General features: G+C 37.8%; 1 protein-coding gene across 1 annotated transcript in view; it reads left to right on the top strand.

Annotated features, from left to right (window-relative positions):
• Window positions 1-19,840, top strand: part of NME8 (NME/NM23 family member 8) — a 104,612-nt gene that overhangs the window by 12,894 nt on the left and 71,878 nt on the right. The window contains exon 6 of the mRNA XM_058179689.1: window positions 338-454. Within this exon, the coding sequence (XP_058035672.1) occupies window positions 338-454 (117 nt within the window). The remainder of the gene's footprint in view (window positions 1-337; window positions 455-19,840) is intronic.

The following is a 19,840-nucleotide window of genomic DNA, read 5'->3' as shown; positions in this document are numbered from 1 at the left end:
GTCTGAGGGACCATGAATTGGGCCCATGTTTAAAAAGTTTGAGGAGCCGTGCCCTAATGCTACCTTTCTTCCTAGGACTTAAGGAATGTTTCAGCTTTCTTTGCATATATAACAGTTCTTGTATGTTTCCCTCAAGGTTATCTCCCTGATTCTATAGAATTATGAATGAAAGAATGTAAGTTGTATGTGAGAGTAGCTGAATGCAGGATAGATAGTGACAGAAACTGACAGTTAGACAGATACGAATACATACAAGCTTAAATTAGTTAATTCAGCCTTAAGTCTGAAACAGAATACATGATTTTTAAAATTTATTATTAATATTATTTGTTTTCAGGATGGCAAGATGATAGATATTGTAAGAGGAGCAAATGGACCTCTTCTAAATAGAAAAGTAATAGAACTAATTGAACTAGAAAGAAAAATTGTAGCTGGAGAAGTGCAAAGACCAGAGGTAACTCTTCTCTTCTTATTTGGCTGTTTTATTATGTGTATGTATGTATATATATATATATATATATATATATATATATATATATATATATATATATATTTTATTTGAATTTATATCCCGCCCTTCTCCGAAGACTCAGGGTGGCTTACACTATGTTAAGCAATAGTCTTCATCCTATTTGTATATTATATACAAAGTCAACTTATTGCCCCCAACAATCTGGGTCCTCATTTTACCTACCTTATAAAGGACGGAAGGCTGAGTCAACCTTGGGCCTGGTGGGACTTGAACCTGCAATAATTGCAGGCAGCTGTTGTTAATAACAGACTGTTTTAGCAGTCTGCGCCACTCAAGGACCCTTATATATATATGTGTGTGTGTGTGTGTGTGTGTGTGTGTGTGTGTGCGTGTGCACGCGCGTGTGCGTCCACGCACACACACACACACATACACACACATATAGTATAGTGCTTGGAACAGCTAAAATAGTGCACAGAACCTTTAAATTTGCAGGCTTCTGGTTAAGGGCCCAAGTTTGAGGAAGATACATATCACCCATAGAGACGAGAAGAGTGTACACACACACACACACACACACACACACACACACACACACACACATATAAACACGCTTCTCGTCTCTATGGGTGATATGTATCTTCCTCAAACTTGGGCCCTTAACCAGAAGCCTGCAAATTTAAAGGTTCTGTGCAGTATTTTAGCTGTTCCAAGCACTCTTCTGGACAGAGTTCTCATGTTGTTCCTGGATTCCCAGTTTAGTGGTCACAGCCCCAAGTGCTCCTATCATAACTGGGACCATTTTAGCCTTTACTTTCTTTTTTATTTATTTATTTATACCATATTAAAAAAGAAATAGCACATGGTGTGACCATCCTGACGTTATCTCCGCCATACATACTAATGTATAACACAAGTATCTTATAGGCTCAGCATATCTTGCTAATTATATACACATATTTGACCCCCTATATACCCTTATATTTACATATATTACATCATCTTTTGGTCTACAGATCTTAATTATTTCCTGTTCCGACTTCCATTTCTCAAATCCAACCATCAGTAAAAATTATTCCAAATCTCATAGTATTCTCTCTCTCCTTTGTTTTTTCAGTTCTAGTGTCAATCTATCACATTCTGCACAGTCTAATATTTTCTTTATTATCTCCCTTTTTAGAGTAAAGTGACCAGATTTCAGCAATGGCAAAATGGGACACCATTGACGGGGGGGAGGGGGGCTGCACATGCGCACTGAGTCTTTTCACCTGCCTGAAGGAGGAGGAGCGGCGGCTGCTTCTCCGCTCTTCCAGGCAGGCTCGGCTCTCCTCTCGGCTCTTCCAGGCAAGCTTGGCTCTCCTCGGCTCTCCTCTCCGCTCTTCTCTTCCTCTCTGGTGAAATCAAGCGGCGTCTCTCCTCCCTCTTGTGCCCCCTTCTCCGCCACTCCCCCTTCTCCGCCTCCTCCTCTTGCATTGCCCCTTCCCATTTTCAGAATGGGAATGAAACAAAAAAAAAATTGGGGCTTTTTGGAATTGCCGCGGGACGCGGGACAAATTATTAAAAAGCGGGACTGTCCCACCCAAAGCGGTATATTCCTATTCTTATTCCTTTCCCACAATTTTCCCCACTTTTTCAGTTCAATATTATACCCAAAAACTTTTGCCCATACCACCATTGTCTCTTTAACTTGATCTTCCTTCATTTTATAGTCTAATAAATATTTATACATTGCTTTAATCATTTTCTCATCAGTTCCCAATAGAAGTTTGTCTAATATCGTTAAATCTCTATTAATACACCACACTTTCACATCTTTCATATAGCATGATTGAATTTGTAAATATGCCCACCATTCCAATTCTACTCCTTGTTCTTTTAATTGTAGTCTTGTTTAGTCCCCCTTTTTCATCTAGAATATCCTTATATGTAACAATTTTCCCCAATTGATAAGATTCAGATGAACCAACACTTTTAGAGTGAAGAGCCAGATCGGTATTTTCATATAGTTCTGTTTTTTTTAATTATTTTATTCCATACTCCCAATCGGGCCTGTCATAAATAGTGTTTTTGGAAGTATTGGTGTGCCAATTGTCTTCCATACCAGAGGAATGCATGCCATCCTGCTTGAATATCATGACCTTTTAATATTAATAATCTCTTGTTCCTTAAAGTTATCCATTCTTTCACCCAGGTGATTGTTGCCACTTGATAATATAATTCCAAGTCAGGCAAATCAAACCCTCCTCTTTCCTTGGACTCTTGGAGTAATTTCAATTTAAATCTTAACTTTTTCCCTTGCCACATAAATTTTGACACTATTTTATTCAAATTATCAAAATATTTTTCCTCTAATTTTCTCGGTATATTTTGAAATAGGAAGAGTAGTTTGGGCAGAACATTCTTTTTTATTGCCACTATTCTGACCATAAAGGACAGTTGAATGGTCTTCCATCTCTCCAGATCTGCCTTTATTTGATTTATTAATTTAATATAATTGTCCTCCTTAATCAATGTACACCTTCACCTTCTTTGCTAATTGAATATTTATTCCCTTAGTCAAATCTGTTTATTTCTGTTTATTTGTTGTTGGCTATAATTTTAGTTTTCTCCTTATTTACTTTTAGTCCAGCTACTTCTCCATATTCCTCTAATACCTCCATAAGTCTCAGACCCAATTTCAGTGGCTCCTCTAAAATGAAGACTAAGTCATCTGCAAAAATTTGCAGTTTATAACTCTCTCTTTTAATTTCCAATACTTTGATCTGCATATCTTTTCGAATTATTCTTGTTAAGGCAGCCTTCAGTGGCACCATCTTGGAATATCTTTGTAATTTGTTGAAAGTCTTTTTCCTTTTCGCGGAAGCATTTAGTCCATTAATATTCAATGATAAGGTCTTAAAGTCTCCTTGCATTCCTTTACTTATATCTAGGTCTTATAGTTCTTGTTGTTCTGATCTCTCTTAGTTCCTTAGGTCTTTCCCCACTACTTTCCGGTCTTTCTCTTTTTTCTTTCTCCCTCTTTTTCAGTTTCAGTCCCTTTCTTCCATGGCTGGTATTCTTTGGTCTTTTTCTACTATTACTTCCATCCCTTCTGTTCTTCCTCATTACCAAAATATTGGTTATAGAATTCATCCACTTTATCCAAAGTATCCACTCTGTATCTCTTTTCTTGCCAGGAGACCATAATACCTTTCGGTGTCAGCCATCTAAAATTGATGTTGTATTTAGTAAACAATGATGTTAGGAATTTGTATGGTTTTCGCAATTCTCTAACCTCTTCTTGGGGCCTGCTTAAGGACTGTCAGTTGTTTCCCTCTGTATTCTATTGATTCATCTCTTGTCCTGTGAATCACTTCATCCTGGATTGATTTCTTCACGAATCTGAAATATACTTCCTTTGGAAAATTGTGTCTCTTTGCGTAATTTTTGTGGATTCTGTAGGTCTTGTCTGTTTCCATCGACATCTCCTCTTTTTCTGTTCCTAATGCTTTCGTTATTATTTCTGCCATAATATCTGGTGGGTCTTCTCCTTTCTCCTCTCTTATATTTTGAAAACGTATGTAGTGTGCCACTTTTTCTGATTCCAGAAAAATAACTGTAGATTCTAATTCTTTATTTGCCTGGAATAATTTCTCACTCATTTCATCCACTCTTTTTTCTTCTCTCTCCAGCCTCTCTTCTGTCTCCTGCAGTTTCTGTCCATTTTTGGTAATCTGTTGCTGAAAACATTCAAATTTATCATCCTTCTTTTGAATTTTTTCTTTAAGTTCTCCCATATCATTTCTTCTCCTATCTCTTCATTTCATCATGGTTCTTTGTAATCGCTTCCTGCATTGATTGCAGCATAGCCTGCAAATTTTTTAAAGAGTTGGACCCCTCCCATTGAATCATGTCTTCTATTGATCTCTGTGTTGATGGACTTGATGTAGCTGATGCTTTCTGGGCAGCTGGTCTCCTCCCCATCCCTATCTTAGTTAAATTCGTAGTGCTTGTCAGCTTTAAGAATTTTCCCGACTTCCGGGGTGATATCATGGTGGTGCGGTTCAGGAGAATGGAGCTTCATTCTCTCAGACTGATTTTTTGTGTCTGGAAGCTGACAGAGGCAAGGTCTGACCCTGGAGGGGTTGGCATTGTAGAGGGTAGTCTTGGGTTGATGGGGAGAAGAGCGATCTCTCACTGTGGAAAGAGGAACCCCTTGAATTTGGCATGAAAGAGACCAGCTATAATGGTCAGGTCCGGAGGCATGATGGCCTGACTGATTAGTGAAGGAAGAAAAGAGTGAGAAGCAGCGAGAAGTATTGATGGACAGTGACAGAACAAAGTGAGATACTGGACTTCTTCTCTAAATTAGTGGAATCAACAAGACGAGTGACAAGTAAGTCTCCAAAGGGGGGAAAGGGGCACTTTGGCAGTGGGAGCGAAATATCTAGAAGGCAGCAGAAAGAGAACAGAGAGAGAGATTGGATGATTTGAATGAGAAGAGCTTTGGAAATTGTATTAACTGTCGAGACTGAACCAGTGGTGATTGGGTTCAAGTGATTAGTGACTGTGGACATACAGATTGGGATGCTAAGGCTTGGAGATTGAAGAGAAGTGGCAGTGACTGAATATTAACGGGAGCCGACATCTTGGATTTTGGACTTGAAAAGTGGAGAATGGAGGCAGTATGGACGGTATAGTGAGACTAAAGAGAAAAGGACCTCTTTAAAATCGGTGAAAAACCTTGGATTGGAAATATTTATGGCCAGCTATGTATATTGATCATTTAATATTATTTGTATTATTTATTACTGTGTATATCTATAGCTATTATTTACTATCTAACTTACCTATGTAATATTTATATATATTATATATTCTATATAGAGATAAACTTATATATTGATTAAGAGGAAATATTGGACTGCATTTGATAGATACATTTAGTTTTAAATAATTAAATAATTTACACTTTGATTATACATTTTCTAATTACTACATTCTATTTTGCTTGTGTATTGCTAAATGAATTCTTCTCCAGAAACACTACGCTACTAACCAGAGCATATAAAACATTTGCTAGACCTATTCTTGAATATAGCTTGACTGTCTGGAACCCATACCTCATTTCGGACATTAATACAATTGAGCGTGTCCAGAAATATTTTACAAGAAGAGTTCTCCACTCCTCTGAATACAATAAAAAACTTATGCCACCAGACTTGAAATCCTGGGTTTAGAAAATTTAGAACTCTGCCGCCTTCAACATGACCTGAGCTTAACTCATAGAATCATCTGTTACAATGTCCTTTCTGTTGAAGACTACTTCAGTTTCAATCACAACAATACATGAGCACACAATAGATACAAACTTAAAGTGAACCACTCCAAACTCGATTGCAGAAAATATGACCTCAGGAACAGAGTGGTCAATGCTGGAATGCACTATCTGACTCTGTGGTCTCTTCCCAAAATCCCCAAAGCTTTAACCAAAGACTATCTACTATTAACTTCACCCCATTCCTAAGAGGTCTATAAGGGGCGTGCATAAGAGCACAAGCATGCCTACCGTTCCTGTCCTAATGCTCCCTTTGATTGTATACAATTTCATATAGTTATTACATACTTATGGTTATATATATGCTTATATATCGTATAGTTATTTCATGCTTATGCTTATATATAATGTTGTGACAAATAAAATAAATAAAAATAAATAAAATGGTAGTGTTTGTGGTATGTATAATTGTTCTTCTAAATTTTGTAGCCAAGCATCTCCAGGATTACATATGTTATAGTGTAAAGCAGTTCATCCTTTGAGTTATGGTGGTAATAGCGATATTTATAATGGCTCTACTGGCATGTTCTAGCATCCTATCTGATGGTCCTTTTCCACTGAACCTTGATAACCAGTCTTGAGGATTGACTGTAGATGTTGTGGCCTGTCGGCTGCCAGCAGAACTAGCTGCAAAGTCAGATGAGAAGGTAGAGGGAGAGCTTGGCTAGCTTTGGAAGACTCTGATAAGAAAACAGCATCAGAGACAGAGGCAGAGCCTGGGCCTTCCATCCCCCCACAGGTGGAGAGGCAGCTGTCTTCAGAACCTGAGCTGAGTAAGAGAGAGAAACAGACGGGGTCCATCCCAGATGTGCATATGAGCCGACAGGAAAGGAGAGGAGAGCAAAGGAAAACAATAAGCCAGCTCTCAAGGAAAAGCATACATGGACTGTAGCAAGTCCCTCCCTGGCTGGAAAATAAATAGTAGGGGTTTGGGAGTGGCCGTTTGATTTTAGGATATGGCAAGCAATTTGGATTTCTTGGCCAGGTCTGTTGGGACTAATTATGTTTGATTTTTGTTTATCCATGTGAATAAAAGACTGTTCCTATCCTGTTTGATCAACTCCCTAGTGCTGCATAACAAGGTGAGCTCCCGTTACTTGTCTCAGCTTCTGCCAACCTAGCAGTTCGAAAGCATGTAAAAAATGTAAATAGAAAAATAGGACTACTTTGGTGGGAAGGTAACAGCACTCCGTGCACCTTTGGCATTTAGTCATGCCGGCCACATGATCCCAGAAATGTCTTCAGACAGCACTGGCTCTTCGGCTTTGAAACGGAGATTAGCATCGCTCCCTAGAGTTGGGAATGACTAGCACATATGTGCAAGGGGAACCTTTACCTTTACCTTACCCTGTTTGAAAAGAGGTTTGTTTTTACTTGAGAGTAAGTGGCTTATCATTTCTTACTAAAGCTGGGTCAAAACAGTAGCTAGTTTATCATTATTTTATGCCTCATATCAGTTGACATGCTCCGAGGGTGGCAGTGATGTTCCAGCTTCAACTGTTGCTTTACTTTTGGATCTTTTTAAATCTGAGATGTAATAAGTTTCTTTTCTGGGTCTTCTTGAGTCTGGGATATAATGGGAAATTGGTCTGTCACAAGTTGTGGGAGCAAATGCTTGCTCAATATGTTGAAGTGTTGAGTAACTTGCTGTTTCTCAGTTAGTATGGATGTCTTCTATTAATCCGTAGTGTTACTGTTATAGCAGCATTCCATCAATTCCTGGTTCTTACTTGACCATATTTTGGTTTGTTTGTTTGTTTGTTTGTTCCAGTAGCCTACTTACTATATTCTTAAAAGCTAAAGAATCAGTTTTCAGCAAATGAACCAGCAAACATGCGGAAAACTCTTAAAAATATCACTGGCTATGGCAAACCTCCCTCCCAGGCTGAAGGAAATCAACAACTGGCAGATGACCTGAACGTGTTTTACTGCAGGTTTGAAAGGAAACTACAGCCACCTATCTCCATAACCCCCATCTCAGACACATAACAACAGCCAAGCCTCCTACAACAAATGACCTCATCCCATTGGGTTCACAACCTCTAGTGATCACAGAAAAGGCAGTGCAGGAATATTTCACAGACAAATGCCAGGAAAAGCTCCAGGCCCAAACAAGATAACTCCTTCTTGCTTCAACAAATCACTAGAGATGTGCTATGTTCCTTCTTGCTTCAAATGCTCTACCATCATCCCAGTGCCGAAGAAGTCCACTATCAAGGAACTGAATGACTACAGACCAGTTGCTTTAACATCTGTAGTCATGAAAGCCCTTGAAAGGCTAGTGCTTTCCTACTTGAAAACCATCACGGATCTGCTGTTAGACCCCTTGCAATTTGCATACCGAGCAAATAGATCAACAGATGATGCTGTTAATATAGCTCTGCACTACATCTTACAACATCTTGAATCTCCAAAGACCTATGTAAGGGTCCTCTTTGTAGACTTTAGTTCAGCATTCAATACCATTATTCCAGACACTCTTCTAACTAAGCTAAACCAACTACAAGTATCTGAACAGACCTGTAAGTGGATCACAAGCTTCCTAACAAACAGGAAGCAGCAGGTAAAGCTAAGTGGGATCACTTCAGATACTTGTACAATTAGCACAGAGGCCCCCCCAAGGCTGTGTGCTCTCCCCACTTCTCTTCTCTCTGTATACCAATGACTGCATCTCCAATGATCCATCTGTTAAACTACTGAAGTTCGCATATGACATAACAGTGATTGGTCTCATTCGAGACAATGACGAATCCGCATATAGACGTGAGGTCAAACAATTAGCCTTATGGTGTGACCTTAACAATCTGGAACTGAACACACTAAAAATTGTAGAAATGGTGGTAGACTTTAGGAGAAACCCTTCCATACTTCCACCTCTCACAATACTTGACAACACAGTATCAACAGTAGAAACCTTCAAATTTCTAGCTTCTATCATATCACAAGATCTAAAATGGACAGTTAACATCAAAAATGTAATCAAAATAGGAGAATAAAGACTGTTCTTTCTGCGCCAACTCAGAAAGCTCAAACTGCCCAAGGAGCTACTGATCCAGTTCTACAGAGGAATTATTGAGTCTGTCATTTGCACCTCTATAATGGTCTGGTTTGGTTCTGCAACTCAACAAGAAAGACACAGACTTCAGAGGATAATTAGAACTGCAAAAAAAATAATTGCTACCAACCTGCCTTCCATTGAAGACCTATATACTGCACAAATCAAGAAGAGGGCTGTGAAAATATTTACAGATCCCTCACATCCTGGACATAAAATGTTTCAACTCCTACCTTCAAAACGACACTACAGAGCATTGCACATCAGAACAGCTAGATACAAGAACAGTTTTTTCCCACAGGCCATCACTCTGCTAAACAAATAATTCCCTCAACACTGTCAAACTATTTACTAAATCTACACTACTATTAATCTTCTCATCATTTTCATCACCAATCTCTTTCCACTTTGACTGTATGACTAACTTTTTGTTGCTAGCATTAAGGGTTAAATTGCAACCTATGACCATCATTTGTGTTGTAAATGTTGTACTTCTGATGTATTTTTTTCTTTTTTCTTTTTTCTTTTTCTTTTATGTACACTGAGAGCATATGCACCAAAACAAATTCCTTGTATGTCCAATCACACTTGGCCAATAAAAAATTCTATTCTATTCTATTCTATTGTAAGACGGTCCTGGTTCCCCAACATTTGGCACAGACCATATTAATCCAGACAATGTCCAAACCAGCATGATTCTTTTAGTTTGTGGCACTATTATATAAAATAAACAGATGAAGTATTAGGGGTCTTTGCCCAAGGACACCTACTGGTAAAGTAAATAAATAAATAAATAAAATAATAAATAAATAAATAAATAAAATAAAGTAAGTACTAGTCAGGTTTCGACCCCTAGTCTCTGATCAAAGGGAAAACTCCATCCACTATGCTTATCTTATGCTTATATCCATTTACTTTATGCTCATCCTATATTTTTATTACTTTCCTATTAGCATATTTCTCTGTCACAAATCACTTTGGAAATGAACTTTCATGAGAAAAAATCCCTCCCTTCTAATCTATTCTGCACCAATATCATTCCAAGAACATTCCAATGTATTATGATCTAGGCTATTGGTTTGTATGTATGGCCATATAGTAGAATAGAATATATGTAGCACAGGTTTGAAATGTGAAATCCTTGGTGCTCTCTGAGCTTGTTTGTTACTTTGGAGACATTTCTAATCAAGACATAAAGCAATTGCCAGCAGACAACCAAGCTTAAAGAGCACCAAGGACTCCACAGCTCCATACAAATTAACAACAACAACAACAATTAAAGATAATGTCTCTCTAGATAATGATATGTAAACATTTATAGAAAGTTATTTGCCATTGACTTCTTCCAGGATGTTTGCTAGTTTCATTTTACTTCCCAATTTAGTCTATGAGACTATCTGAAATTCCCTGCTGATTCCTCATCCAATTACTAACCAAGTTTTAGCTTTTTCAAGATGAACAGAAGTTCAGACAAATTCATAATTAGAACAATTCTAATAACATTAAACACATTCTGATTCTTTAGGAGGTGCAATACTAAGTTAGGCATACTTATTTATTTTATTTATTTATTTATTTTGTCACAACAATATATGTAGGTATCATACAAAAAGGTTATATAGTATATAAACACATATATGAATAAATATAAGGAGGTATATATAGGAAGAAGAAAAGAAAAACAATAGGACAGGAACGGTAGGCACGTTTGTGCGCTTATGCACGCCCCTTATGGTCCTCTTAGGAATGGGGTGAGGTCAATAGTAGAAAGTTTTTGGTTAAAACTTTTAGGATTATGGGAAGAGACCACAGAGTCAGGTAAAGTATTCCAAGCACTGATGATTTTGTTACAGAAGTCATATTTTCTGCAATCTAGATTAAAGCGGTTGACATTAAGTTTAAATCTATTAGTTGCTCTAGTATTATTGCAATTAAAGCTGAAGTAGTCTTTAACAGGAAGGACATTACAATAGATGATCCTGTGAGTTAAACTTAGGTCTTGTCGAAGGCGACGGAGTTTAAAGTTTTGTTTTTTTCTTTGCATGGAGTTGCTCTGATGACAATGAAGCTTAGTCAGATCAAATCAATCTTTATTATGGTCAAAAACCAGCATAATGAGGGTGGCATACAAGGATAAAAATACAAAATACAAAAATAAAATTACATAAAAATCTAAAAATACTTTTTAAAAAATCCAAAAAGAGTCTTTAAAAAGTGTGAGAACAATAAATGAGCATAAAAAAGCATGACAACTGAAATCTATCATAATACAACAACACTCCATAATGATAATCTAGGTGTCCATTAAAACTATTGGTTTTTTAAAAAAATTCATGTTTTATTTATTTTATTTATATAACACAAAATTTCAATTTCCATCAAACCATGTATGATCTGGGTACAGTTGTTTTAAGCAATCATAATCCACATATTTATTATAGCATTCTTCACAGTAATATTGATTTTATAATAATATAATAGCAGTAATACTTAATCTCCTTTAACTCTCAACTTGAACATTTCCTCTTTTTATGTCTCCTCTTTTCTAACTTCTGTTTCTATTGTCTAGAAATTGATAAAATACATCCCATATGAAAAAATATTCAGTTTCTTCTTAATTCTTAATAGTAAATGTTAATCTATCAATTTCTGTGCATTCTAGTATTTTCTTAATTACATTCTCATCTGACGAAACCTCATCTTTTTTCCATTGCTATGCAAATACAATTCTGGCTGTGGTTAGTATATGTAAAATCAGACATATAATCCTTTTATCATATTTTTCCAGTAGGATGCCCAACAAAAATGTGTCTGGTTTCAAGTCTATATGCTGCTTTATCATTTTTTCCAACCAAGTATGTATTTTTGTCCAAAAATTTTTAGCTTTAGGGCATTTTTAAGGGGTGGGAAGGAAAGAGCGGGTGTTGGGGGAAACCCGTCGGGTGGGGGTCCAGTTCCTGCGCATGCTCGTGGCGGTAAGCTAATAGGTCTGAGGGTCACGGGGGGAGTTTGTGTTCCACTGGTTGAGGGTGGTTCTATTTGCACAGTATGGGGGAGGGGCAGATATGGCGGAAGTGGGGGCTCGGATCGTGTTAAAGGGGTGCGCGCTCGATGCTTGCAGGCGATCGCGCGCCCCGAGCCCTCAGACTCTTCCCGTTCCCCGGATGGTCAAGACCCTCAGAGCCCGGGCCTCCGGCTGATGTTGTGGAACGCACGGTCCGTGGCCAATAAGGCCCCCCTAATCTATGATCTTATCCAGGGGGGTGCCGCGGACTTTATGGGCGTTACAGAGACCTGGTTGGGCGCAGAAGGGGGCGTGCCCCTGGTGCAAATGTGCCCACCGGGTTTCCGAGCATTCCATCAGCCGAGGGCCCAGGGTAGGGGTGGAGGGGTGGCGGTTGTGATTAGAGAGAGTCTAGAGCCGAGGGAGACCACTGTACCTCAGATTGCTGGGTGTGAATCCCTCTTTGTGAGGTGGGGTCATAGATGTCAGATGGGCTTGTTTGTCACGTACCTGGCTCCTTGCGGCGTGGCAGCAGCCCTGCCCGAGCTCCTGGAGGTGCTTGCTGGAGTGGCGGTGGAGACCCCCAGACTTATTGTCATGGGGGACTTTAACTTGCCATCGACCGGCTTGTCATCTTCAGCTGCTCGGGAGTTCACGGCTTCCATGACGGCCTTGGACCTGACTCAAGTAGTTGATGGCCCTACTCACAGTGGGAGTGGCACTCTGGATTTGATTTTCATCTCATGCCTTTGTCATGGTCAGATCACTTCCTCCTTCGCCTAGACTTTCTGACCGCCACTCAACACCGCAGGGAGACGGAACCAATGTGTTGGTTCCGTCCCAGGCGCCTGATGGACCCGGAGAGGTTCCAGACGGAGCTTGGGCCGTTTCCTGAGAGTCTGGCTCATGGCACGGCCGAGGAACTTGTCGCGGCTTGGGAACGAGCCGCGGCGGGGGCCTTCGATCGTGTCGTGCCTTTGCGGCCTCTGACCCGGCGTAGGTCTCAACCAGCTCCCTGGTACTCCGGGGAGCTGAGGGAGATGAAACGCCGGAGAAGACGCCTAGAGAGTTCCTGGAGGTCTAGTCGTTCAGAGGCTGATCGGACACTAGTTAGGTCCTATAGTAGGACCTACCTAGTGGCAATGAGGGAAGCGAGACGTTGCTACGTCTCCTCCCTCATTGCGTCGGCAGATAACTGCCCGGCCGCCCTGTTTCGGGTAGCTCGCTCTCTCCTTCAACAGGGAGAACGGGATGACCCGTTGCAGGGACGCGCTGAGGAGTTTAGTGGTTACCTATACGACAAAATCGTTCAGCTTCGGGACGGTCTGGACCAAAATTGGGTAGATCCGGGTGGGATGTCTGAGAGCCGTCTTGTTGAGACTGTTTGGGATGAGTTTGACCCTGTGGCTCCCGAGGACATGGACAGGTTACTGGGTAGGTTGAATGCCACCACATGTTTACTGGACCCGTGTCCCTCCTGGTTGGTGCTGGCCACACAGGATGTGACACGAGGCTGGCTCCAGGGGCTTACAAATGCTTCTTTGCAGGAGGGGGTCTTTCCGGCCGCCTTGAAAGAGGCGGTGGTGAGGCCTCTCCTCAAGAAGCCTTCCCTGTACCCAGCTGTGTTAGGTAATTATCGTCCGGTCTCCAACCTTCGCAGCGAAGATTGTAGAGAGTGTGGTGTCATGTCAGCTACCTCGGTACCTGGAGGAAACCGTCTATCTAGACCCGTTCCAGTCCGGTTTCCGACCCGGTTACAGCACTGAGACGGCTTTGGTCACGTTGGTGGATGAGCCAGGGATAGGGGTTGTTTCTCTGCCTTGGTCCTATTAGACCTCTCAGCGGCTTTTGATACCATCGACCATGGTATCCTGCTGCACCGGTTGGAGGGATTGGGAGTGGGAGGCACCGTTTATTTTATTTATTTTTATTTATTTATTTTTTATTTTTTTTTTGCAAAAAATTTTTATTTTTCCATAATAATTCCCACAATTTGACCAGTGTACAATACAATCACTTATCCAACAATCAGTCCTATACTCAAATTATACTCAGTCAGGGCTGCTCGACTGCCACTCCCCCCTTTAATCCTTTCTTCCCTTCTCATCCTTCTTAAACTTCCCCCACCACCTTCTCCTCGCTTTCCTACTTCCCCTCCTCTTTCCCACTTCTCACTACCATCCTTTCTAACCTCTATCTTCTCCTTCTTCTCCTCCTCCTATCCTTTCTTCTCCTCCCTTCTTTCCTCCCTACCCACCTACCTACCTACTTTCTTCCTTCTTTACTCCTCTTTCCTTACCCTTTCCTTCGGAGTGTTTGCCGAGCAGTCCCGACATTACACCATTCAACTTGTTTAATTCTACCATTATTCCTGTACAATGGCAACCAATCAATTTATAGTCTTCCCTTCCCGCCTCCTTCCCCGAGACTTCCCAGAACAGAATACAGGGTATTGTAACTAACAAACATAATCTAAAATATAACATAAAACATATTCCATTTCACACCATCACACTATCAATTCCTTCTTTCTTAAACTAATACATAATAATTCCTAACTTCACTCAAAAACTAATTGATATTTTTAATCTGATACTTATTTTGAATATAATCAATCCACTTCCTCCATTCCAATATATATTTTTCTTGTGTACAGTCTTTCAAGTAGGCAGAAATTTTGCCATTTCTGCTAAATTTGATACTTTACTAATCCATTCTCCAATTGTAGGTAAGTCTTCTTTCTTCCAATATTGTGCAATCAATAATCTTGCAGCAGTTATTAAATTCAGAATCAGTTTTGTCTCTATAACAGTGCAATCTGAGATTATTCCTAATAAAAGAACTGTGGAACAAACTTGATCTTCTTTTTCAAAATGTTCTGCATAATCCACCATATTTTTAATCCAAAAGGCTTTAACTTTTTGCAAGTCCACCATATATGATAATAGGTAGCATCCTCACAATCACATCTCCAACATTTTGCTTTCACATTTGGATACATACATGACAGTTTTTAGGATCTAAATGCCATCTATAAAACATTTTATAAAATTTTCTCTTAAATTTTGTGCTTGCGTGAATTTAACATTCCTCACCCAAATTTTTCCCATGTTTCTAACATTATAGGTTGTTGAAAATTTTGTGCCCATTTTACCATACAATCTTTAACCAACTCCATTTCTGAATCAATTTCAACCAATACATTATATAATCTCTTTATATGCTGTTGACCTTGATCTTTTATTTGTTTTACCAGATTATCATCACTTTGCCTTATACCAATTTTCTGATCTATTTTCCATCTAGATTGCAATTGTCCATACTGGAACCATGTATAATTTCTTCCTTCATCCCTCAATTTCTCCCTAGATTTCAACTGTAATTCCCCTTTTTCCATAGTCAAAAGCTCTTTGTAAGTGATAACTTCCATTTTTTGTAATATATTTATATTCTCTATCATATGTCTGGGGATGGTCCATATTGGTATCTTTCCATCTAACTTATATTGATATTTTTTCCAAATCCTCAACAACGCACTTCTGACCATATTATTCTTAAATGTCTTATCAATTTTCTTGTCATATATTACATATGTGCCATCCATATAACAAACCATAACCTTCTATATTCAAAATCCTTTCCTCTGTTAAATTAATCCAATCAGAAATTAAAGTTAAAACAACTGCATCATAGTACAATTTCAAATTAGGCATTTTTAAACCCCCTCTTTCCCTAACGTCTTGCATTATTTTTAACTTTATCCTCGGTTTTTTACCCTTCCATACAAATTTATTAATCCTTTTGCCATTCTTGTAAATTTGCATCTTTCTTCAAAATTGGAATCATTTGAAACAAAAATAAAAATCTAGGCAAAACATTCATTTTATAGCTGCCACTCTTCCCAACAATGATAATTGTAACTTCTTCCATTTCTCCATTTCTTTAATTACTTTTCCCCACAATACCTCATAATTGTTTTATATAATTTTACATTCGATGCTGTAATGTATACTCCTAAGTATTTAACCTTTTAACTACTTCATATCCAGTTATTCTTTCTAATTCTTCCTCTGATGTGTATTCATATTTTTAATTATCATTTTGTCTTCTGTTGATTCACTTTAAACCCAGATACCTTACTATACTGATCAATTGTCTCCATCAAATATACAGCTGAATGTATTGGTTGAGATAAAGAAACAACCAAATCATCTGCAAACGCTCTTAATTTATAATCTTGATTTTTAATTCTAATTCCTTTTATTCGATCTAAACCACGTATCTTACTCAATAATATTTCCAAAGTTAGAATGAATAATAATGGTGACAAGGGACATCCTTGTCTAGTCCCTTTCTCAATCTTGAAAGATTCTGTTAATCCACCATTTACTATTATTTGAGCTGTTTGCTTTTGATATATAGCCTTAATTGCTTGAATAAAATAATCCCCAAATTGCATTTTTTCTATTACTTTAAACAAAAACTGCCAATCCAATCTATCAAACTCAATTTCCGCATCCAAAAAGAGGAATGCTGCTGAAACCTGGCTGTTTCCTTCCAAATATTCAAGTAAATTTACAATTTGTCTCATATTATATCTCATCTGTCTCCCCTTAATAAATCCTGATTGGTCATTATGAATTAATTGATTCATCAGTGGCATCAATCTATTCGCTAGTATCTTAGCAAATATCTTATAATCAGTATTTAAAAGCGATATTGGCCTATAATTCTCTGGTTTAACACCATCTCGATCTTCTTTAGGTATTAATGAGATAAAAGCTGTCCTCCATGAAGGAGGAGCTTCTCCTCCCCTTTGTATTCTGTTAAATAACTCCTTAAGTGGTACAATCATCTCATTTTGTAAATTTTTATAATAAGTAGTTGTCAAGCCATCTGTACCTGGTGCTTTATTCGCTTTAAGCTGCTTAATTGCAAACACTATTTCCTCTGAAGAAATTAATTGATTCAACTCTTCCTTTGATCTACTGTAATTTCTAAAATACCGTGGTCCTGTAAATATCTATCTATATCTTTATCACTAATCACATCTCTAGAATATAACTTAGTATAATATTCTAAAAAAGCTTTTTTAATCAAATTTTGCTGATATACTTCCTTACCTCTATATTCTATTTTATCAATTATCGTCGTTTCTGTTTCTTTCTTAATAAATATGCTAACCACCTTCCAGGTTTATTAGAATTATTAAACAAATTATGTCTTACATATTGTAAATTAGTTGCCACCTGATCTGCCATTAACATATTAAATTGACCTCTTAATATATTTATTGACTCTTTTGTTTTACTATCTCCTGGATTGCCTACCAATAACTGCTCCTTCCTTTTAATTTCCTCTTCTAGTTCTTTTCGCCTTTTGTGCAGTCTATTTCTATATTTATTATTCATCTCTAATAAAATTCCCCTCATATAAGCTTTACTGGTGTCCCAAACTATCTCTATAGGTGTCCCTTTATCCATGTTCAAAGAAAAATTCCTTCATTAGAGTTTTACATTCATTTACATTTTGTTCATATTTAAACAAGTTCTCATTCATCCTCCACGACCTCCTGGCCTCTTTTTCCCGATCTAACTCAATCCATACCGGGCTATGATCAGACAAGGTTCTAGAACAAATTTTTGTCTTCTTCACTCTGAAAAACAAATCATTAGTAATTAAAATGAAATCAATCCTAGAAAAAGATTGATGTCTGTCAGAAAAAAATGTAAAATCTCTCTCTTTTTCATTGCGTTCTCGCCATACATCTCTCAATTCTAAATCTTCCATCAAATCAAAGAATGCCTTTGGCAGTTTTACACGATTGGAAATATTTCTAAGACTTCTTTTATCTTTCTGGGTATCCATCACTCCATTCCAATCACCCATTAATATATAAGTTTTATAATCCCAAGATGTTATTCTTTTATGTAAAAACTTATAAAATTTTTCTTGTTGTTGATTTGGTGCATAAACTCCTATTAAAAGTATTTTCTCCTTCCAATAAAAGTTCAATAGCAATATATCTTCCTTGATTATCCGCTTCAATTAATGTTGCAGATAAATTACTCTTTATATAAACAACTAGTCCATTCTTCTTTTCTGTAGCAGATGCAACAAAATGTATTCCCAATTTGAATTTATCAAATATTTCTGGTCTAATGTTCTAATATGTGTTTCTTGTAAACATACAATGTCATTTTAAATTGCTTCAAATAATGAAATATCTTTCTTCTCTTTTGTGGTGAGTTTAATCCATTGACATTCCAAGATAAAAGTCTAATTGCCATTATCAGCAATCGGAAACTTTTGAAGCACCAGCCATAAATCATATCTTTCTTTGGGCCTTGCTCCTCCCACTGTTTCCGTCTTGGTAATAGCAGATTGAGCCTGTTGAGCCTTTTCTTCTTGTTCCTTGCATTTGACAGCTGCTCTTGTCATCCTTGGCTCTTTTGGAATCTCTGATCCCATCTTAGACACATCCAACGCTTGTAAACGGTCTTCTTCCATTACTATCACTTCTTTTCTTTAATTTCACCTTCCTTTCTCCTACCATCCGGAGATGGTGGACTTCAGCCTAAGCACATAAGCATAAAACTCTTGTGCTTTACTGACTGTATTAAGACGATGTGCTTTCCTTCATAGTAAACTATTATACCAATTGGGATGTCCCATCTATACTCAATCTGACGTTTTTAAGTTCGTTCACCAAAAAGCAAACTCCTTCCTACCTCTCAACATTTTGGGGAATTTCCTTTAGTATTAAAATATCTTGGCGGCTGCTTGAATCTTGTCTCCTTTAAAAAAGCTTGTAAAATCTCATTTCTCACTGTTCTAGTAGTAAAATAAATAACAATGTCTCTGGGAAGATTTCTTTGTCTTGCTATCCAGGAATTCACACGATAAATTTTATCAATATAAAATGCCACATCTACTGGCGAACTGCCAAAATCTCTGCAAAGGCCTCCGAAAAATTTGCTTCAAATTCTCATTTTTAACATTCTTTCAGTCCACGGATTCGTAAAGCAAGTTCCATTGCTCTATATTGTACCAAAACAATTTCATCATCAACTTTATCCATTTTACTTTGAACTGCCTCAATCTCATTTTCCAATTTTAAATTAACTTCTTTATTTCTTCTACTTCCTGCTCCAATAAAATCACATTTGATGCCAGACCCTGTACTGCTGACACCAAACCTTCTTTAACTTCTTTATTTCCAGTCTGAATTTCTAACATCTGTTTTTCATCTCTGACATTTCTTCTGTAATTAATTTAAACTTATCCTCTATCTGGGAAGTTTGCCAATTCATAGCATCGTTAAGAGATTCTTTCATAAATTCTTTCAGGTTATCCTGAAGTGCTTCCAAATTTAGTGATTTTGTATCTGCTGTATGTGCTGGAGAGACTCGTGTTAATGTTCCTGGAGTTTTGTAGCAGTTGACTTTAATTGTTTTGCTGCCATCTCTTAAAATTTCTCTTTAACTTAATATTACGTATAAACCTTTTAAGTCTTTTTTTTTCCAGTCTCAGTATCTCTTCTCCCTTCTCATTACAATGTTTAAAAAAAAATTTTTTTTCCAGCTGGCCTCAGCAATAAACAACAGACAGTGAGACTTGTAACACTTTCGTTTTCAACTGTGTAGCTCATTAAAGAACGATCGCCATTTTCACTTTGAAGTCAGATCCAAAACTTAAAAAAAATAATAACAGGGAATTGATTGATTACTTGCTTTTATAATTAGAGCTCTCCTGTTTCTGTTCAGTCCGGTATTATCTTCTTTAAGTTAAAATTGGTCCCGGCTAATATTACGTATAAACCTTTTAAGTCTTTTTTTTTTTTAAATCAGTCTCAATATCTCGATCTCTTCTCCCTTCTCATTACAATGTTTAAAAAAAATTTCCAGCTGGCCTTCAGCAATAAACAGCAGACAGAGAATTGTAACACTTTCGTTTTCAACTGCGTAGCTCATTAAAGAACGATCGCCATTT

The sequence above is a fragment of the Ahaetulla prasina genome, chromosome 4 (genome assembly GCF_028640845.1).
Source record: "Ahaetulla prasina isolate Xishuangbanna chromosome 4, ASM2864084v1, whole genome shotgun sequence".
Taxonomy (NCBI): domain Eukaryota; kingdom Metazoa; phylum Chordata; class Lepidosauria; order Squamata; family Colubridae; genus Ahaetulla; species Ahaetulla prasina.
The sequence above is the reverse complement of the archived record's forward strand: the minus strand, read 5'-3'. Positions and strand labels throughout refer to the sequence as shown.